The sequence below is a fragment of the Monodelphis domestica genome, chromosome 6 (genome assembly GCF_027887165.1).
Source record: "Monodelphis domestica isolate mMonDom1 chromosome 6, mMonDom1.pri, whole genome shotgun sequence".
Taxonomy (NCBI): Eukaryota; Metazoa; Chordata; class Mammalia; order Didelphimorphia; family Didelphidae; genus Monodelphis; species Monodelphis domestica.
In genome coordinates, this window is record NC_077232.1 from 309,258,014 (window position 1) to 309,279,750 (window position 21,737).

Below are 21,737 nucleotides of genomic sequence, written 5' to 3' on the forward strand. Positions count from 1 at the left end.
GGTTCCCCCTCGAGGAGGAAATGATGGTAACGCTGGAGCAACGTGGCTCTTGTGAGAGAAAAGGGGCAGCGAGCGGGCTTTGTCTGGCTGTCTGCTTCCTAGATTTGGGGAAAGCAGATGTCAAAGGGTTTAGACGAGGAATTGGATCCCGTGGAATAAGATGCCGAAGCTGCAGCCCGAAGCCTTTCAGACCGGGAGGGTGAGAAGAGAGGACGTGTGCCCGGAATGGCTGGGATGGATGCCAGCGAGCCGGCTCAGGCCGCCCAGGAAGGGGCAGGAGAGAGAGTAAGGCCAGGGAGGCAAGGACGGGCACAAGAGCATGCCAGGGGCTGCCGCAGGGCGGCGTGAGCTCCAACAGGAGGCCAGAAGAAGCTTGTCCGCCGGGGGGATGGGGCAGCGGTACCAGCCCTGGGACAATGAAGAGCCTCGTGGCCCTCTCTGCCAGAGCCCGCCCTTGGCTCCCCACATGACGGGGCAGAAATGCCTGATGGGATGAGAAAGGAGGCGGGGAGCAAGACTGGAGGGGCTACACATGGACGAAAGGCAAGGCCCGGCCAGGCCTTGGTCAGTGCAGAGGCCGGAGAGAAGGATCGTCGATGCAGAAGGCCACGAGGGCGCTGGGAGATGGGGACGGCAGCACTGATTCAGTGCCAGCCGCTGCCCCAAGAGGGGAAATTCCATAGGAACACATGCCAAGTCTTCGTCTCGTACCCAGAAGAATCAGCCTCCGCCGCCGGGGCTGGAGAGCAGCGGGGCTGGAAGCGTGGGGAGGCTCTAGCAGAGGCTGGGTTCAAGGTGAAGGGTGCTAGTCGGGGCAGCGGGCAGAGCACCGGGTCTGGAGTCAGGAAAACCCCAAGTCCAGATCCACCCTCAGGGCGTGGCCAAGTCACTCGCCCCATGTGCTCCACGTCCTCCTCCATCAAATGAGCTGGAGAAGAGGAAGGCAAACCCCTCCGGTGTCTTTGCCAGGAAACCGCCCGCAGGGTCCTCGGGAGCCCACCACGGCGATAGGCCAGGCAGGGCTGCCCCGAAGGCAGAAGTGGAACAGGAGTGGCCCCTCTGTCCTCCGCCCTCTCGGGCCTCCTCTAGGTACCCCAGATGGGGAAGAGCATCGATCGCCCCTTCCACGGGCCTTGGGCCGCGGCCTGGGAGGAGCGCTTGAAGCCCGGCACGTGGAAAGGGGATCAGCCTTCATTAGCTAGGCCCGCAGCGGGAAATGGGGGTTGGAGGCGGGCCCGGGAAAACTTGGGAATGGTGGGGGTTATCCCAAGTGGAAGGGGCGTTAGTGCCTGTTAGTGGGGGGCTTGGGGGGCAGGAGCTGGACGGAGGGGCTCCAAGGGCCCTTCCGATTCTCAAGTTCCACCATTCCGCAGACTGAATCAAAGAAAATGTTGAACGGGGATTCCCCGCCCGGGCCCACAGCCCCGGCCCGCCGAGGCCAGCGTGACAATACTTCAGGTGGAGCGGAGCGCGTTCTGCAAGCCTGGCGCGAGGCAGCCCCTCGGCCCGGCCGCCGGAGGAAGCCAGCACGCCCCTGAGAGGAAGCGGGGCGCCCGCCGGCCCTCAGCGGGGCCCTGCTGGCTCCACTCCAGGAGCAGAAGGGCAGGCCTGGCCGTGATCACGGGGAAAGATCAGCCTGGGCTGGAACGGCTGGGAGGGGGCGGTAGGCCGTGGGCTGGGGGATGGCGTGACCGGGGAGACGGCTCCAGGAGTCCCTCCCTTCCCGGTGGGACCCACCTCGATGACTGTTTTCTTCCAGAGACATTCTTTGCTCTGTGTGTTGCTGGAGGCTGGAGGCTGTGCATCTGAAGCTGTTGGGCATCCAGGACCCGACTGCATCTATGTGGACCAGGTCAAAGGCGCTCTGCTTCGGCTGGAGGGCGTAGAGGCCGGCCTGGACGCGAGGCTGGCCTCTTCCTCCAGCCCCTGTTTGTCCTGTGCTGACTGCTTCCTCCCCGCGGCCCGAGACAAACTTGACAGCTCGACCTCCTCCCCTCTCCTCACCAAGCTCCAGCACCCGTCCAGGTCCATCCCCTCCCCCTCTAGCAGAAGGAAGCTGCTTAGTGACTCCTCTCTGAAGTCACGGAAGCTCAGCCCTTCCAGAGGCGGCGGGGGCTCCGACAGGGGCACTGAAGGGCCCGGAGAAGGCGCAGGCCCCAGCCCCGCCACCGCCCCGGATCCACTCCACAAGCAGGGCGCCAAGGAGGCTCAGAGCCCTGGAGGTCCCCAGGTGAGCACCTCGCTCCAGGAATGGGCCTCCTTTCGGAGCCCCCGCTTGCTGCCAGGCTGCCCCTGCAGGGACGCCGGAGAGCTTCCCACGGTCCTTAAAAGATGGGTGGTTCAGAACTCCCACGTGCTTTTGGCAAGAAAGGCGAACAGTGCGGAGGGCCTGGGCATCCCAGGGCGGTCCAGGCATAGTGACCCTTGGCCGGACCTGCTCCTTGACCAGGGTCAGTTTTCCTAGCATCCCTGTGGAATAGCTAAGGAAAGCACTGGCTTAGGCCGTCTGGACAGGAAAATCCAGAATAGAGCCTGTCCTCCAATGGCCCTGCCTTGTTCCCCAAACCGGCCCACCCATAGGTGCTTGGCCACCTCGAAATGGGGGCGATTCACTCTGAAAAAGAGACGTGCTGGAGACATGAAGGTGCAGGCAGGACTTGGTGCCACGGGCCCAGGCCGTTATCGCCTGTGCCTGCCTGAAGCCTTTCCGTTGTGGAAATACTTTCCTGTGTGTGTGTTTAACTTAAGTCTTTTAGAGGCCACATTCGCCTCCCCAGGATGGGAGGAGGCAGTGGAGGAGGGTCCAGAAATGAGGGCCTGCAGGCAGACTCAGAATAGCATCAGAAACCCCCAGACGGTAGGCCTCCTGGTCACTGTGGACTCCCTCACCGTCCCCAGCGTGGGAGAATCAGGAAGCCAGCTAGGAAGGCCAGGTGGCCCTAATGGCAGCCGGCAGATCCCCGGACCACTTCCTCAGTGTAAGTAGGGTTAGGGGGAATCAGGTCTGTTTATCTCCGGGCCGCGTCTCGGCGGCGGCGTGCTCCTCCTGCCCGGCCACGGTTTGGGGAATTGTGGGACTCCTTCCGTGGGTACTGACAAGAGTCCCACGGCATGCCAAAGGAGTTTGGACAGTGCGTGGGTCACGAAGCCGCGGCTGCTCGGAAGAGAGCCGCCTTAGGGAGCGGCGGTGCCTTCCGCGGCTGGGGCCTGGGCGCTTGGCACTGCAGCGCAGAGCTGCCCGGCCGCCCCACCACGGCTGCCGTTTTAGCTCAGGAGCCCGGCTCTTTAAAGCCCAGATGGGCGCCAAGAGCGCGTGTTCACGGTGACCATGATGCTTTGTCGTTTCGATTCTTTACGCCGTTTGATGTTGTTCGAGACAGAGACCAGTTCGATTTGGCGATATTGTTTGTTTTCCAGGCCACGAAAAAGAAAGCTGTCCTCCCAAATCCTTTTCATTTAGGAAGGCCGAAAAAGGACCTTTCCGAAAGAGACACGGAACTCTTTGATGCCAGGAAGTAAGGAACTGCCTTCGTATTCGTTTTCCTTAAGCTGTTAGCCTCCTTTGGGTCAGGAAATTCCTCATTGAGAAAGCAAGATTCAGAAGGGCAGCTGGCTTTCTTTGGTATCTACAACGTTGTCATGCGGGATAATAACAAGTAATGGAATCTTTAAGAAAGATTGGCTCCTGCCACCGACCACATCATCTTCTCCATCACCCTCACTTAGCGAACAAGCATGCCAGGTGCTTGGGGACGCTTGTGTCTGCTGGGCTGGGAGCAGACAACTGCAGCCGATCTGTGGGCACCAGGATGGGCACGGCCAGGGAATGTGAGGGGCAGAGGGGAGCAGGGAGCGGAGGCCTAGGAGGGACGGTTGGGGCAGAAAATGGCTGTGGGCCTGGGGATGGGAGCCCGCGAGACCGCCAAGAGAGCGGAGAGACGAGGCGAGAGGCCGCAGGCGCCTGGGCTGATGCGTGCGTTCAGGAGGGTTCTTATTGACCCCTGGCCTCTGCAGAGCACCCTGTTGGACTTTGGGAGGAGAGCTGAGCGCACTGTGCCCTCAGGGAATGGGCAGGGTAGCAGGGAAGCGTGGCGCCGCCCGGCGGCCAAGACAAGTAGATGTGGTAGGGAGGAGAGGCTGCTCAGCCAGGGCTGTCGTTCCCGGAGGAGAGGCCTTTCCTGGCCCAGAGATTCCCCTCCACGCGTCTGTGTGCAGCCGGTAGGTCCTGGGCATTTCTCGGCCGCTGCCTTCCTTGGTACCCCCGTGCTTAGTGGCGCATGGTCAGTGTTTGGGGAGTCCGGCTGCCCGACTGACTGGCCTCCCCACCGAGCCCCCACCGTGACTGTCCTCCTTAAGCTCGGCCCTCTGATCAAACTGGCCAAGCCGGTTTTCTGTGCCGCAGCTCCCTGATTTCCCTCCTTGTACCTTGTCCAAAACAAATTCCTTTTCACTTACTTCGTGTAAGAGGGGTCACAGGGAGGAAACTTCTGATGGGCCGGATCATCCCAGCCCACTGGGCGAAACTGGCTGGGCCACTGCACCCTTCATGAGTGGGAGTGGGTCACTTTGTACCTTGTAGACAGCGTGAGCCCTGGAGTGGGGGAAACAGAGAGTAGCCCACTCCTATACACGTCCCGTAAGCCACTTCATCAGTTTGGTGGGATTACAGGGGGCTGGTCCTGTCGTCCCATCAGACGCCTAACTGAAGGGTCTGCCACCCCCTTGGCACCCTTAAAGAGCCAGATGCCTCCGCGGTGCAGAGATTCTCTGAGACGTCACCCCTGACGACGAAGAGAGGCACATCTGGCAGTAGAGAAGAGAGCCAGTTATTAAGAACCAAGCTGTTTCCCTCGAGCCTCTTCCCCGGGGTAACAGTGGGGGGAGGGACATCTCCCCACAGCAGAGAACAGACCCACAGGTTCCAGCGGCTGCGTGCAGGGAAGCTTCGGGGACCCTGCCTCAGCCCCCTGTGCTCCCTAGGCATGCCACCCGTTTAGTGTACTCTGCAGGCGGACCTACTCTTCTCACAGACATTGTACAAATTCTGCTGGAAGAAACAAGAAAACATAAGTGTAATCTCTATTCATGTACATGCCCATTCAGTGGGAGACATCTGTCCATCCACAAATACGTATTCGGGGGAGAGTGCACCCCAGATTTATAGGGTGAACATGTTGTTACGACTGTTTCATGCCCTGCCTTTGCTTTAAGCTAACTGTGTCAACTGACTGCCTGGAGAAGTTAAACACATTGGAATGGACTTGTGAACTCTATTAGAGACCAAAAGAGGACTTGTGACATAGGGTAATTGTCCCTCAAGGGACCCAGCCTGTGAGAATTGGAACTAAGGAGATACAGATTCTGAGTGCGCAACAGATGGATGGATGGACGGACAGGCAGAGGGAGGGATGGATGGATGGATGGATGGATGGATGGATGGATGGATGGATGGACGGACAGGCAGAGGGATGGATGGATGGACGGATGGATGGATGGATGGATGGATGGATGGATGGATGGATGGACGGACAGGCAGAGGGATGGATGGATAGATGGATCTCATGCTGAGTGTATATATGCATGATGTACATATATACACAGATTATGTTTGTGTATTGTTTCTTTGTATATAGATATACATGCACATAAATACAATATATGTTTATTTGTTTCCTCCTATAGAATGTAAAGCTTAAGGGTAAAGCCTTTTGCTTTTACCTAGTATCTCAGACACCAACCCAGTACCTGGCACACACTTGGTACTTAATCGAATGCTTAATGATTTATTGAGCCCTCTTGATGACTGATTTGATTATACCATTTTTTTCTTCTCTTGGTGCTATAGCCTCCTAGGTGGTAGAGTCAAATATGGCTCAAGTCATTAATCAGCAGGGGTAGGAAAATTATTCTTTAACACACTTGTAGTGTTTGATGGAGAAATTAAATCACTGGCAAAGGCACTGAAATGCCGGCAGTATGGTTTCCCCTAGTATAGTCTGTGATTGAAGAGATCTGGCAATTCAAGTGATTTGAGTGAAAGAGGAAGAGAGCATTGAGCGTGGGGTTAGCAGGAATTTACTTGTTTCCTCTTTTTCCTTTTACGAGGTTGACGTCTGGCGCAGAGAACACACTGTTTCACTATGTTGCCTTAGAAACAGTGCAAGGAATCTTTGTCACTCCGACTCATGAGGAAGTGGCGCAGCTCGGGGGTTCTCTCCACCCTCAGCTCCTAAAGAACTTTCATCGCTGCTGTCTCTCTATTCGTACAGTCTTCCAGCAGTCCTTGATGCATGAGGTAAGTTCTTGACCTTCGATGCTGGCATATTTAAGAACATTCTCCCTGGTCCTCCCTTCCCCCGGCCCCTCTCCTCCTCTCACTGCCAGACTCTGAAAAAGGGGTTCAGATGATATCTGGCTTCCCTCCTCATCACTGCACTCTTGAAATAATCCTAAATTCCAAATTCAGTTATTGTTTTTGACTGAATCTCCAGCTTCCTTCTGTACGAAAGACTAGGAAAAGAGTCATATTACTAAGTAGTGAAAAGCAGCTGAAGGAGGGAATCTAGGGGGCTCAGTGAGAGAGTTGGAGACAGGAGGTCCCGGGTTCAAATGTGGTATCAGACACGCTGGGCACGTCACTTAACCCCCATTGCCCAGGCCTTACCTCTCCTTTGCCTTGGAACCAATACACTATTAATTCTAAAACAGAAAGTAAGGGTTTTAAAAGTGATAATGATAATAAGCACCTCTCCTGGGTGTATGGAGTGAAATTGGGGGGGGCGCTCATACCCCTAAAATCACTCTAATGAACAGACAGGGGACTTGATGCTGGCAGAGTTCATGTGGCTTTATTCAGAGGCATAAGGAAGGGACATAGAGTGAGGAACACTGCCTGGGTCTAGACAACATCCTCAGAAAGGGGGGGGCAAGGGCTAGTATTCTCACAAGGTGGGGGTTCAAGGGTGAGGGAATACTTGACCAGACATAGCCTGTATCCCTCACAAGAGGGGGGGGAGGGGGAAGGGAGAGAGGGGGAGAGAGAGAGACACAGACAGAGAGTGAGAGAGAGAGAGAGGAAAAGAGGGAGAGAGAGAGAGAGAGAGAGAGAAGAGAGAGAGAGAGAGAGAGAGGGAGAGAGAGAGAGAGGGAGAGGGAAAGACAGAGAGAGAGACAGAGAGAGAGAGAGAGGGAGAGAGAGACAGAGGGAGAGAGAGACAGACAGAGAGAGAGAGACAGACAGAGAGAGAAGAAGAGAGAGAGAGAGAGGGAGGGAGAGAGAGAGAGAGAGAGAGAGAGAGAGAGAGAGAGAGAGAGAGAGAGAGGGAGAGAGAGAGGGAGAGGGAGAGGAAGAGAGGGAGAGGGAAGGACAGAGAGAGAGAGACAGAGAGAGAGAGAGGGAGAGAGAGAGGGAGAGGGAGAGAGAGAGAGAGGGAGAGAGAGAGGAAGAGAGGGAGAGGGAAGGACAGAGAGAGAGAGAGACAGACAGAGAGAGAAGAAGAGGGAGAGAGAGGGAGGGAGAGAGAGAGAGAGAGAGAGAGAGAGAGAGAGAGAGAGAGAGAGAGAGAGAGGGAGAGAGAGAGGAAGAGAGGGAGAGGGAAGGACAGAGAGAGAGAGACAGAGAGAGAGAGAGAGAGGGAGAGAGAGACAGACAGAGAGAGAAGAAGACAGAGAGAGAGGGAGGGAGAGAGAGAGAGAGGGGAGAGAGAGGAAGAGAGAGAGAGAGAGAGAGAGGCTCCACAGTCTTGAGGTCTTAGAAGGAGTGGATTTTATAGACATCCAACACCATGTTTTCTCCACTTTCCCATCCTCTGTATCTTACTCTGCCCTCCTCCCTGTCCAGGATTTAGCCAGGCCGTAGCTTTGCAGTTTCTAGTTGAGGCAGGGTTTTCGGGCTGCCCGAGGACTTCTCAGATGCAGGAAACCCTTTTTGAAACATTCTGGGGACCTGCAGGCAAGATTGTAACTTGTAAGCCTGGAGTTCTCTCATAGGATGAGGCCAGCCCAGAAGAGGGGGGCGGCGTCTTGGCCCCATTTGAGAAGGGCCCGGATGTAAAGCTGCTTGGGGAGGGGTTTCTTCTGCTCCTCCTGGGGAACCATGCACAAGTCCATCCCACACATGGGCAAAATCGCTTCTACGTTTAACCGGCATCATTAACATTTTCTCCATCACTTTCCTAAGTCTAGATCATCTACAAACAGTAAGTTAAGTCCTACTGTGTAGCTTTTCTTTCTAATTGCTCACACTAAAATTTAGCAGGGCAGCTAAGCCGCACCGTGGGTACAGTGCCAGGCCTAGAGTCAGGAAGACCTGAGTTCAAGCACAGCCTCAGACACTTGCTTTATGACCCTGGACAAGTCATTTCATCCTGTTTGCCTCCGTTTCCTCATCCGTCAAATGAGCTGGAGAAAGAAATCGCAAACCTCACCTGTGTCTTTGCCAAGAAAACCCTTCGTGGAGTCACAACGAGTTGGGCACAACTGAGCAACAACCGCAAAATGTAGCAAGCCCTGAGCAAGAGAGGGTAGATAGGCTCTGGGCAGTAGCATCTCGCCTTTGGGGGTCCTGGATAAGGCCCGTACAAAGGACCTCCCTGCCTTTCACAGTCGTTCTCTCTTCTCCTGTTGGTGTCAGCTGCCTAGGAAGTGTGGCTCCTGACTAGGAACGTCCCTGCGCTGGGAGCCCCCGGAGCAGCGTCCTGGCAGGGACCCGGCGGTGACGGACACCCCGGGCTGGCACAAACAGCCGGCGCACTCTGCGGAGGGTCAGCCGCGCTAGAGAGGCACATCGTGCCCACAGGCCGGGGGTCGTCGCAGGCCTCCGACGCCATGGGGACAGCCCCCTCATTCTACGCTTCCCAGGCAGGAAAAGAGCTTCGCCTTGCCTAGAAAGCTAGTGAATAGCAGAGCTGGACTCGGAATCCAAATCGTGAGTCCGGGGCCTCGTGAGGGTTTTCTAGGCCGTCCCTGCGGTCCCAGGGCCTTTACAGGACGACGAAATGGCGGCGAAAGGAGAACTAGCCGAAGGTTCCTCCGGCCCTGGCTACGCCCAGTGACAGGTCTGGTCTGCCGAGAAGGAAAGTTGGGCCTGTGCCTCTGCGTGTGGGTACAGGCAGGGCCAGCCCGGCGAGGTCATTGGCTGGCGCCGTAAACCCTTCCCTTTGGTGGAAGGAGACGCCTCGGACGCGTCCTTCCCCTCTGGGCATCCCCGGCCTCCCCCGCGACTCGTTCCCAGGGTTATTCCTGGGCCGCTTCTGTTCCGCGAGAGCATCCTCAAGGCTCGAAGCAGGCCTTCCGAGGGTCGGTGCACCGGCCTTCCACGCTCGCTGCAGAAACACTGTGTCAGGCTTAGGGATTGTCGCTTCAAGTCTTCAATGCTGGACTCGGTCCCTGAGGCAGAACACGGAGGCGGACTCTCAGCCCGTCTGTCAGGCCTGTGAGAAGTAGACCCCGAACCTGCCCTGCTCCTCTGGCCTCCTTCCCTTCCCAGCGCCTTCTCGTTCTCTGCTTTTAACCCTCCCCTTCCGGCTCGGAATCGACGCTGCATCGGCTCCGAGGCAGAAGAGCGGCGACGGCTCGGCCATGGGGGCCACGTGACTCGCCGGGGTCACACCGCTGGGCCCGACTGGACCTGGCTCTCTGTTCCCCGAGCCACCCAGCTGCCCCGGGTGCTTCTTTGTGCACCCCGCGTGGCCAGGAGATGGGCACCCACTGGTCATGGCTTTGATCGGAGATGCCGGGGGTTCAGGACCGTTCTGTCTCCCGCGTGCTTCCCGTGAGGAAGTTGCCCACTCGGTACGAGTTCCCCTCATTAGGGCCCTCCCGTTGCCTCTGCCGGACGTTCCGCGGATCCACCACGGCTTGCTTTGCCTTTCCGCAGTTCCCTTTCCGGAGCCAGCCTAGCTTGTGACGGGGCCGTTCCCTCCCAGTGTTCGGCCCTTCCTCCGGCCCGGCCCGGCTCTCCTTCTGCACCAGCCTTGCTGGGGTACCCCTGTCCGGCCCCCGGGCCACGAGTTCTCGGCAGCCAGCACAACGCCACAGACCTCACGTGGGGAGGGGAGGCCCCCTGGGTGGCCCTGACAGGAGTCCCCGGCCTTTCCTGAGACTTGCCCTGCAGCCTGCCTCTCAGGGAGCAGGCCACAGACCCCAGCTCATTCGGCTCCCCTTGGGGTCTCCTCGGGGGGGGCTCCTTCAAATCGCGGCTGAGAGCGAGTCGGGAGCGGCGGCGGGGGGACTTGGGCTCAAGCGCGGGCGCCCTCCTCCTAGATCGGGGGCTGGGACGGCAGGCAGGGGCTCGCGGGACTGCGTTCTGGGCCGGCTTCCGGCGGCAGCTCTCGGAGCCTGTGCACTCTCTCCTGTTGCTTCTGGCATCCCGCGGACCCCTTGACATTTGCTCGGCCTGCTCTCCGTTCAGAGGCCATTTCTGGCCAGACGGACCAGCCCCGCCCTCTACTCCCTCGCTCTCTCCTCCTTCCGGGCGGGCGTCAGCAGCGCCCCTCAGGTCTGGCGGCTGCTATTCCACGTAGTCCTGTAGTCGTTGGAGAAGAGCCGTTCTCCCCTTGCGTCTGTTCGTTATTCTTGTGGAGTGGCCTTATTTGTAATGCTTGGGGTGCTGGGGAGTATTTTCTTTGGCTTATTTACCTTTTAAGGCAGGTAGCTGATACAGTGGGTCGGCCCGGGGCTTGGACTCAGGAAGAGCTGAATTCGAATTCAGCCCCAGATGCTTACTAGCTGTATGGCCCTAAGCAGGTCACCCCCTGCCTCAGTTTCCTCGGCTACAAAATGGGGCCTGCCAGGGTGCTTGTGAGGATGCCGTGAGATCCTGTTTATACAGCACTTCGCACAGTGCCAGGCCTCAAGCAGGTGTTGAACATCGCCCCGCCGACGGAGGGCGTGTTGCCGGCCAGTGCGATCTCTGTCCCTAGCTCTGCTTTTGGATGGCGGGGTCCCTGGGCCTTGGAGGCCACCCTCCAGCCTCCTCGGGGGCCCTCCGCTCTGCCTCCACTCGCCGTGGCAGGGGACCAGCAGAGCAGCTTCTGGAATGCTGCCGGGGCTTAAGCGGAAACCTCCGGCCCGTCCGGGTCTCTGCATTTGCCCTGGAGGGTGTGGGTGCCGCGTGCCGACAGCCAGACCCCATCCCACGGCTCTTCCGTGCTGGGTGTCCCGGGGTGCAAGCGGAGGCCGGAGACCCTTCCCCGGCTCCCTGCCTCCTCCCTCACTGGCCAGCATCTCTAGTGGCGCAAGAGAGGGTTTAGGGCAGGACAGGCGGCAGGGCGGGCTTCACACTTAGCAGGACACGGGGACGAAGGCTCCAGAAGTGGGGGTGCTCTGGCTCGTCATCTCAGCCTTAGGGGTTTCCCCGCACCAGGCTGACCGTTGGGCCCTGTGCCGACCCCGACAATCCCGCCTCCCCAAGCACCCCATGCCAGCGTGCGGCCCTCCGCGGGCAGCGCCGTCCTTCCGGGCACAAACCCTCCTCCTCTTGCCTTCCAGAAGAAGAAGGCCCTTCGTGCTGAGGCCTCGTCCCTGGCTCCTGTGAGAGAACACGGTGTGCTGTTTGAGTGTTCCCCTGAAACCTGGACAGACCAGAGGAGATCCCCTCCCGCCATGGCCTACTGGGTCGTAGGGTAAGTGGGCGCCGCGTCCGCCCGCCCAGAAAGGGCAGGCTGCCCGAGAGCCGGGGGCTCCCTGCAGCCGAGGAGCCCACACCCCACGAGTGTAAAGCCAGCCTCCGGGCCCGAAGGGAAGGAGGCAACCTCTGACCCCCTCCGCCCCCTGCACACTCCTCCCCCGTGCCATGCTAGTGCCGGCTCCGGCCCACGGGGAGCCTGCAAAGCTTTTTGAGCAATAGAGCCTGTGGGAGGGAAGAGAAGGGTAGGGTCCTCGGGAGAGCAGCCTGGGCTGGAGGGCCCGAGAAGGGCGTCCCCTCACTCAGAGCCGCGGCGCGGATGAGGCAGGAGAAGCCCCCTGGCACCTCTCGGGTCGGCCCGGAGAGGAGAGTGAGACACGCGGGAGGGGTGGGACAGAACGGCTGGTGCAGCCATTCTGGAGAGCAGTCTGGAGCTCTGCCCGCAGGGCCCTCAGCAGGGCATGCAGAGCCTTTGCTGTAACTGGCTCTGTAGCCCCGAGAGGACACACTCGGAGCAGCTCTGTGTGGTGGCAAAGAAGTAGAGAGTGATTGGAGAGGGCCTGAACCAAGGGTGCCTGGGGATATGGGCTGTAAGGAGGGACCAGCAGGAGGGTTTCAGGAGAGCTGATGCAGAGGGAAGTCAGCAGCCCCGGGAGAGCCTCACACGGTGACAGCCAGACGGGGCCCCGATGGACCGGGACGGACTCACAACTGCAACGATCCAGAACAATGCTGAGGCCGGATGACAAAGGCCGCCCCCCCCCCCCCCCCCCGGAAGAACTCTGGGAGTCAGTGCGGACGAAAGCAAACCATTTGTCATTTGTGTATCTGGGTTTATGGGCTCTCTAAGATTATTCACTTGTATGGAAATAGGTTTTGTGTGATGATACAGTATGACCCAGATGGAATTGCCATACGTTCAATCAGGGAAATTGGTGTGGAAATTTGTTATCACATGTCATTGACTAATACATAAATTAAATTAAAATGGGTGTTTTATGCTCCAGAGCTAGGAAGAGGATTGAGCCAATTGTCCCAGGAAAGTATTCTCTCCCCAGACCCCTTACTCTCATTTTATGGTGCTTTGTAAGCCACTATTAAACCCTTCAAAGCACAAGGTGAGTGGAGTGAAAAGTCAGTAACATGTTCTTCCCTAGTTAACGTGTGCTTCTCTTTCCTCCTAGGAGACTCTTCTTAGAGCCCAAACCTCAAGAACTCTACGTGTGTTTTCATGATTCGGTCACTGAAATAGCCATTGAACTGGCCTTTAAACTGTCCTTTGGCTTAGCCACGTGATGCTCCGTCCTCGACACCCAGGGGCACTGTGGAGCGTGGTTAGAGACCCTGAAACCTGCCCCAAAACGTCATGTGTCAAAAGGCTTGACGTGGTCCACTTGAGGAAAATGGCACCACTGAGCAGCACCAAGGTATTTACGTGCCCCTCTTGGTTGCAGGACTCTTGAAAGGATGCTTTCTGTGACAGGAAGACGGCGGGGTTCGTTTATTGTCATTGTTACATGTATTGGTTTGTGGTCTACTTCGAGATCATCAGGTTGCTTTCAGGAAAGACATACCATGGAAACTACCCGAGAGCAGCGTGTATTGGCAGGAAGGGTGCAGGACCAGGAGCAGTGACTCCTGCGCTTGCCCTGGCTTGGCCACTGACCGGAGGACCCCAGACAAGAGACCTGGGAAGACCGTTTTACCATGAGAGTCAGTCACAGGATTGGGCGAAATTGTAAGAGTGCCCCAGGGAGAGAAAAATCATCAGCCTTTGATTCATCTCTCTTACAAGTTTGCCTTTGGGCTTCCCTTTAGAAATGATCCTAACCTTGAGGAGAACAGGGAAATGTTGACACCAGGAGAATTTCCCACAACTGAGAAAGCGGGGTGTGGAGCGGTGAGCGGGCCTGGCAAAGGGGGCAAGCCTACAGAGCTGTTTGGCCTGTGTGTGGCCCACTTGGGCCTGGGCCTAGAGAAGGGCTCCCGAGCCCCCAAGCCAGGCTCTGCAGCCCCAGCTCACACTGCTCCACCTCCAGAAACCCGGGTCATGGGATTTCACAGCTGGAATTAAAGCTGAGAGGTTTTCCACTCTAACCCCCTTGGTCCTTCTCGAGCAGGGATTATTCCGTGTGTTGTATTTGTCTCTGTGGCCGAGTCTGTGGCCCCGACGGACTGTCTGGAGAAGACGCGGACACCCCGAGAGGGCTAAACGAGTTGTCTGAGGCCACCCAGCTGGTCAGTCAGGGTCAGGGCTCTTCCCTCAGGAGTGCCTATTCTGTACGGATGCGGGAAGAGACCTGGGTTTGGCTTTTGCACACACAGCCCTTTAATGGGCCCCTCACCAGGAACAGTGTTACTTTGAGCCTGTCTCCTGTTCTCTATTATCTCGCCCAGTCGTCATGTAAACCTGCAAAGACCTAAATAAAGGCCGATTATCACTGTTCTCATTGTAGCCAGGAAAGAAAAGTCCAGGTGAAGCCCAGCATATGGGGGTAGCTTTTTAAGACCCAGCAGCATCCTTTGGGACTCTGACTCCTGAGTGGCCGGTGGAAGGAGGGCTCTCCCTGTGTCCCTGCACCAAAGATAGACGCCTGGATTGATTTGGGAAACCAGGAACTCCGGCTGACCTGGCGCCTGATTCAAGGGGAAATGAGGCCGTTTCGTAGGGCACGTTCCAGCCGAGAACAGAGGCGTGTGCTTCCTCTGGACAAGGTGACAGTGTTCTCAGGCTGAGGTATCAGATACCCAGCAGCTCCTGGGGCCCGAGGCGGCGCCTGCATAGAAATAGGCTGCATAGCTTCTTTTTTTAACTCGCAACTTTAGGGATCGGGGGCTGCGGAGCAGAGATCAGGGTTTTTCCATCAGAGTCACGAATAATTTACATCTTGGCCACTTGTCTCTGAGCTGCCCCTAGAAAGCAATCCGCCCAGAAGCACCTGGGCAGCTCGTGGTGTGTCATTTGGGCCCTGGAAAGCCTGATAAATATGGAGGAGTCTCAACATGAGCCAAGCTTTGGCGATTGTCTCTCCTAGAACCAGGCCGAGCTCCCAAGCGCCGATCCTTCCTTTGGCCCTCACAGAAGGCACAGGCGTGCTTCATCCCCGGCTTGTCCCCGACCTAAAAGGCTCTGGCCCTGTCTGGGGCCCTGGTTAAAGTTCAAGGACCCTGGCTCAATGACTCCTGGATTTCTGTTTCTGCTTTGTCCTTAGTATCTCCAAAGGGAGTGGACTTTAACTATCTGGAAACGTCTTTAAAAACCAGAAATGGAACAGTTTGGATATTTTCATGTATATTTGATAGAAGAGTGGCGTTTTGAAGAAGTAAACTGTTACTATGAAAACATGTCTTTCTGTTTGCATGGGAAATGATTTAATTTTCCAAAACTATTTCTCGAACCTCTATGAAAAGCTATTTTTCTATTTTCTCATTTGTTTTTTACTAATAAAGATAAGTTGGACACTTCTTCACCAAAAAAGGCCTGGGCTTCTTTTGAATTTCTGTTTCCTTCATCAAAGTGGTATTATCGGGCTAGGCAGGTAACACAGTGGAGAGAGCATCGGGCCTGGAATCAGGAGGACCTGGCATCAATCTGGCCTCAGTCACTTCATAGTTGTGGGACCCTGGGCAAGTTACTTTTAACCTCTGTCTGCCTCAGTTTCCTCAGCTGTAAGATGGAGATAATTTTGCTCCTGACTCCCAGGGGTAGTGTAAGAATCAAATGAGATAATACTTATAAAAGCATATTATAAGAGTTATAAATAAGTTAACTCTCTGCACTTCTAAATACAGCACAGATTTTCACACTAATCTTTCCACTTTCTCCCCATGTTTTCAGTGTGCAGAATCTGCTGAAATGGGTCGTGTCTCCTTGTTCTGATCCCTGTTCTGGGTTCCTAACTCAGCTGATTTATGCAATTATGGCACTAAGGGAGGGCCCCGGGTCAGTGGTGTCAGATCCATATGGAAACCTGGGACAACTAAGCACTCCTTAAGGGTCCCTTTGGTACCATCAGCCATGTTCCAGGATACGTGTACTGATTTTGTGCAATATCTCCCAGTGCCATCTTCTTCTGGCTCTGGTCACCTCGGGGCCAATGTGGCCCGCTGGCCCCGTGTTGGGCACAGAGCAGTCCCTCAGCATACTGCCTCCCAAACCCCCCCCAGGCCAGCGAAATCAGAGGACTGGCCCAGAAAAGGAGTCGGGGCAGGGAGGCCTGAGGGGAGGCCGGGAAGAAATGACTGCCAAGACCCTATCCCTGTTGAGAGTCAGAACAGGCCGCGTTCACTCTTCCTCACAACCAGATGAAGTGTTGTTGGTTGGCAATGCCTAATCTTCCTTTTCCCTGAGGAAAATAGAGCCACCCCAGTGGACTGCGGGCAGGAAACAACATGGCGCCTGTCCTCCATGGCTGATAGAGAGCAAAGTAAAGCAAAGCAAAAAAGAGCCTTTTTTACCAAAACGACGGGAGTCAGCCATATGCAGTAAAATGGAGAGCATAACAGCACCTATCGCCTCTATTTTTTTAATCATAAAACGAGATCATAGTAATATGTGCTTTGCAAATCTAGCTGTTGTCCAGTTAGGAAGTAGGACCCACAGGGCATCCCCGTGCTAAGCTGAGTGGTCTCTGGGTCCTCAAAGGGATCAGGATGACATTCCTGCTACTTTCTTCCCCAAAGTCTGCCCCTTACGTTTTAGCCTGTTCTAAGGAGGGCCCTGACCTGCTCATTCATATTTCTTAGACTCGGACCAAGAACCAAAAGGACCTCCAAGGTCATTTGGTCCAGCCCCCTTAGTTTTACCGGGAAATAACCGGGGCCAAAGGGGGTCAGCAGCAGAATCGGGATTAGAACCCAGACCCCCCTGACTCCAAGCCCAGCCCCTTTCCCACCCCCCCCCAGCCTGCCAGGGGGGTCCTGTCTCCCAGGAACTAAGCCCCAAAGAGGCTTCAGTGTGACCTGCTCAAGTGGGTTCCACAAGCACCAGCTTGAACAGACTTTGGGAGAGAATGGAGGGCAGAAGGGCTGGGCCTGCCATTCACCTGAACAAGATTCAGACCCAGGGCCTGACTCAGTCCTCGGTTCTTTCTCTGGCTTCCTGCACTGCCAGCTCTGACTCAGTCACTTGCCACAATTTCATGCAGGCGATGCCCAAGATTTTATTTCCAAGTCCAGCGTTCCCTGCGCTTCGGGCCTGCATTCCCTCCTTGTTCTGCCATCCGTCGTGCATAATCAGGTAAGGAAAGCCCGGGAAGGCTGAGGCAGAGATGTTCCAGGACACGCAAACCCCGCCCCTGCTTTTTGACTTCTCGTTTTGTTAATAAAGCTCCCCTGTGAATACGGTTGGGCACCGCTCCTTTCTTTGATGCTCTCTCCTCCCTCGGCTTCTTTAGTGCTGCTCCTGTTTCTCCTAGCGTTCAGTCTCCTTCCCTGGCTCTTCTTCCACTTCCTTCAGTCCATCTTCCTCCCGGGTCCTTCTCGTTATTTCACCCACATTCACCAATCACTTCTCTCAAATGCTAGGCTTGCCTTCTTCCCTATCAAGCAATCAGTCATTAGACAGTTAATAGACTAGCTGTGCTTAATATGTGTGCTGGGGATACAGAAGGAGGCAAAAGACAGTCCCTGCACTCAAGACACGACTCCAGCCCCCATCTTCACCTCCCAGCGTGAGCCCGCCACCTGGTGTCCCACAGACATCTAAAACCCGTCATGTCTAAAATCATGCTCATCGGATTCTCCATAAAACCTTGACCCTCCTCCCCACATCCCTAGTGATGCTGATGGCACCAGCAGCCACCCAGACTTCACACTTCTGAGGGACATTTTCCTCTGCCCTCTCCCTCCCCAAACCAGTCGATTGCCAATTGCTGCTGACTGGATTTTGATGATGTTCTATTTTCTGTATATGCCTTATTCCCTTACATTTTCAGAATATGGTGGCATCAAGTGGAAATTCAGGCTAGCCTTGGGGACCTCATGAACAGAGATTCACTAGCACGAGACAGAGAGTTAGCTGATGAAGTGGACCGAGTGCCGGGCCTGGAATCAGGAAGGCCCGAGTAAAGCCTTAACTAGAGGACCCCAGGCAAGTTACTTCACCCTGTTTGTCTCCCTTTCCTCAACTGTCAAATGAGCTGGAGAAGGAAAGGGCAAACTACTCCAGGGTCTTTGTCAAGGAACCCCCAAATGGGATCACAAAGAATCTGACAGGTCTGAGGAACAATAACAGCAACAAATAAGACATCTGCCCCCAAGCTCCTAATCACCTCCATCCCCAGCTATTGACTTGGTGTTTGAAGAGACAAGAGATGGAAGCTGACGATGCTTCCCGTGCTGACAAAATCTCAACTGATGCTTCCGCTCATCCAAAGGTTAAAATCCCATCCTCCTAATCTCCTCATCATTATCCTAAGGGGTCATCATATGCCAAGGTGAAGCCCTTTGCCACCTCTCCCCATGCTCTCATTACAATTCCCACCCTTCTCCCTGTCCTCATCCTCGTCCTTGGTTCTCTCCATCCCATGGACCCTGTCACCCTTTTTCTATCCTTAACTCTTCCTTTCAGATTCCTTCCATCTTCAAGTGCCCATTAGAGATGCTCTCTCTCCAGAAGATACACATCCCTGGCCACTCCTCCATTGAAGAGATCTTATTCTTTTCAACTCTGGCAAACCTGGCCAGGAGGAAGAATCAGCACTGTGTCACATTGCCACTGCTAGAGTCATCTTCTCCTGTCATTAGTCAACAACCTCTCCTCATGGCAGATTCATTCTATCTTTCAGACTTATTCAGTCTTGGCCCTTCTTGTCATTTACTGACAGATCAAGAACCAAGGACCTTTCAGGTCATCTAGTCCAGCCTCTTGTGTGTCCTTTGCTGCTTTCCTCTTTGCCCCAACACCTGCAGTCATGTTTAGAGACACTAATGTTGATGCTGATCTCTTAGCCCAACTTCCCATTTCATCAACTTCCTTAATCCCCATGACCCACATCTTTACCTCAACTACCCCTGAGGATGGTCATACCTTTGACCTTATCCTCTCCCATAACTGCCTCTATTATCTTGAATTCTGAAATTCCCTTCTCTGACCATTTTCTCTGGTTTCCCAAGCTTCCCTTAAGCCTACTCTCATTGTATTCATTATGATGTCCATTCCCTCAACCTGCAGTCAATATGATCCAGGGATCCTCAGCATTAACTGGAGAGCTTTGGTTACAGTTAAGTATAGATTGGAATGTTAACAAGATGCTGTGGGGTGGGCCAGCCTCCCACAGGGGATGGGGTCTTGGAGGTGGGACGGTGTCAGTGGAATGATGGATGGGACGCAGCTTTCACATTCAACCTGCAGCACAGGTTTCACAGGATAAACTGCTCCACCTTGGCTGAGGCCTGGCTTTATTTTATATCTTCATGATCACACATCTACTTGGCACACAGTTTCATTCTTAACATACATGTTTCCATAGAACCTAACAACAGACAGGAAGCCTAGGGAGATAGTCAATGAAACATTGTTGCTAAGTCCATGATCAGAGGGTAGAATCAACATGACCCAGATATAGGTTGAGGAATTCAGAGCACAGATTTGCCAGAAGTTTTTATGCCTAGAAAAGAGGGTCCTATCTAAGTGGGTATATAAGAATCCTTAGATTTAATTTTGTAAGTGGGATCTCCTGGTAATATCTTGGGGGAACAGAATGGGACATCTGTATTAACCCTGCAAGCATGTTGCTCTCATCTATTTTTCCTGGGGCTAAGTAAGAATAATAATCATAGCAATTCCAGTAATAAGGGGATGTTAATAAGGAAAGTCTCTTAGGGGATTTCAGTGGATGTTTCCATACTTCCTGGGGGCTTCTTTACAGTCCCCGGTTTCCATGTGTGACGGTGTCAAACAGCATGGTCTTTGATGGCTCCCAGCAACAAGACAATTATCAATTAATGAGGCTTCAATAGCCCAAATCTGTTCAAAGTTAATACTCTTTTCATTAAAGGATCTTTGCCTCTAGAGTGCCCAACAAAACCTAAATCTAGACAACTTTGCCCGAGTTATTTAATGAGGATCATCAGGTATATGGAATACCAGGGAAAATTACTAGAATACTACAACCAAAAATTTATCAAATGATGCCTACTGGCAGGAGACTATAATCTTTTACCAGTAATGCTACAAATATAAGGCATGCCACTGTTCTTGAACAGAGGCTGGTGATGGAAACCACTCTTGAGCTTCATTGGACCTACTCTGACACAGAATCATACAGATTTCCCAACTCCTAGCAATGGAAGGAAAGGAATAATGTCCTGCCAACTAGAGGAGTAGCCTCCTATTCAAAGCTATCTTCTTAGGAGGTAAAGGTCCATGATGCTCCCTGCTCCTCTGAGTCAGAGTCCTCAGAGTCAGCAGTGTAACTGATAAAACAGAATTAGGAGGCTGCTGGTTTTCTGCCTACCTAAAGTAGAATCAAACTGCTGCTTTTGTCTTCAAGTGGAAAGAAAGACCATGGTCAAGAAAAAGAACCCAAATGGCCAATACCATCAATTGTTGCTGCTTTTGTAAGCTCCTTGAGTGTAGGAATTATTTTCTCTCATCTTTGAATACACTGGACCTTGTGCATAGTAGGTGCCTAATTAGTATTTAAATGAATTAATGCTTGGAATCTCAGAATCATCTCTGATTCCTCTGATACCCAACATCCCACTGACCTTAAATCTATGGCTTCAATAATTCTCCAAGTTTCCTCTTTTCTCTTAAAGTAACCCTAAATACTTGGTTAGGAATGTTAAAGGAATAAATGAATGAATTAAAAAATAAATGGACATTTATTAAACACTTATTATGTGATGAGCACTGTGGTAAGGACTGGAGAGACAAATAGCAAAGACAAATATCAAAAAGTGTACTTAGGGGGCAGCTGGGTAGCTCAGTGGATTGAGAGCCAGGCCTAGAGACTGGAGTCCTAGGTTCAAATCTGGCCTCAGACACTTCTCAGCTGTGTGACCCTGGGCAAGTCACTTGACCCCTATTGCCTAGCCCTTACCACTCTTATGCCTTGGAGCCAAAACACAGTATTGACTCCAAGACAGAAGGTAAGGGTTTAAAAAAAAAAGTGTACTTTTTTAACCCTTAGCTTCTATCTTAGAATAGATACTAAGAATGGGTTCCAAGGCAAAAGAATAGTAAAGGCTAGACAATCAGGGTTAAGTGAGTTACCCAGGGTCGCACAACTAGGAAGTGTCTGAGATCAGATTTGAACCCAGGTCTCCCTGACTCTGGACCTGGTTTTCTATCTACAAGCCACCTAGTTGTCCCCATATATATATATATTTTTTTTTTTATTTAAACCCTTACCTTCCGTCTCGGAGTCAATACTGTGTATTGGCTCCAAGGCAAAAGAGTGGTAAGGGCTAGGCAATAGGGGTCAAGTGACTTGCCCAGGGTCACACAGCTGAGAAGTGTCTGAGGCCAGATTTGAACCTAGGACCTCCCGTCTCTAGGCCTGGCTCTCAATCCACTGAGCTACCCAGCTGCCCCCAAGTCCCCATATATTCTAACAGGGAAAGATAAAGCATGTAAGAGAGTGGTTTTTAGGAAGGAAGGAAGGAAGGAAGGAAGGAAGGAAGGAAGGAAGGAAGGAAGGAAGGAAGGAAGGAAGGAAGGAAGGAAGGAAGGAAGGAAGGAAGGAAGGAAGGAAGGAAGGAAGGAAGGAAGGAAGGAAGGAAGGAAGGAAGGAAGGAAGGAAGGAAGGAAGGAAGGAAGGAAGGAAGGAAGGAAGGAAGGAAGGAAGGAAGGAAGGAAGGAAGGAAGGAAGGAAGGAAGGAAGTCTTTAGGATAGTGAGGAGAAGACTTCTCCCCAGGCAAATAGCCAGCCCTGAGACAGTCTGTTTTTAAGACCTGGACATGTTCCAGTTTCCAATATCCTTTCTAAAATAGCACATATATGGAGAAAAGATTTCTTCCTGGTAACATTTTAGAAAATTGGTGTCCTTAAGATTATTTCTGTTGAAAAAATAATCATTTAAAGTAGATTCCAGTTTGTAAATCAGTCTCCCACACCAACAACAGAACACATACAAACTAGCCCAAATGCTCCCCGAGGGGACG

At 53.7% G+C, this 21,737-nt stretch overlaps 1 protein-coding gene across 4 annotated transcripts in view; it reads left to right on the forward strand.

The window, feature by feature from the left end:
- Window positions 1-15,104, forward strand: part of INTU (inturned planar cell polarity protein) — an 82,273-nt gene extending 67,169 nt beyond the window's left edge. For 2 of the 4 annotated variants that reach the window (XM_056803514.1, XM_056803515.1), the window contains 5 exons: window positions 1,760-2,230; window positions 3,418-3,515; window positions 6,106-6,295; window positions 11,491-11,624; window positions 12,811-15,104. In XM_056803514.1, coding sequence (XP_056659492.1) covers window positions 1,760-2,230; window positions 3,418-3,515; window positions 6,106-6,295; window positions 11,491-11,624; window positions 12,811-12,922 — 1,005 coding nt within the window. In that variant the 3' untranslated portion in view covers window positions 12,923-15,104. Of the gene's footprint in view, window positions 1-1,759; window positions 2,231-2,748; window positions 2,973-3,417; window positions 3,516-6,105; window positions 6,296-11,490; window positions 11,625-12,810 lie in introns of those variants that run through there. The other 2 variants (XM_016422895.2, XM_056803516.1) reach the window with 2 other exon arrangements.
- Window positions 15,105-21,737: the final 6,633 nt, after the last annotated feature.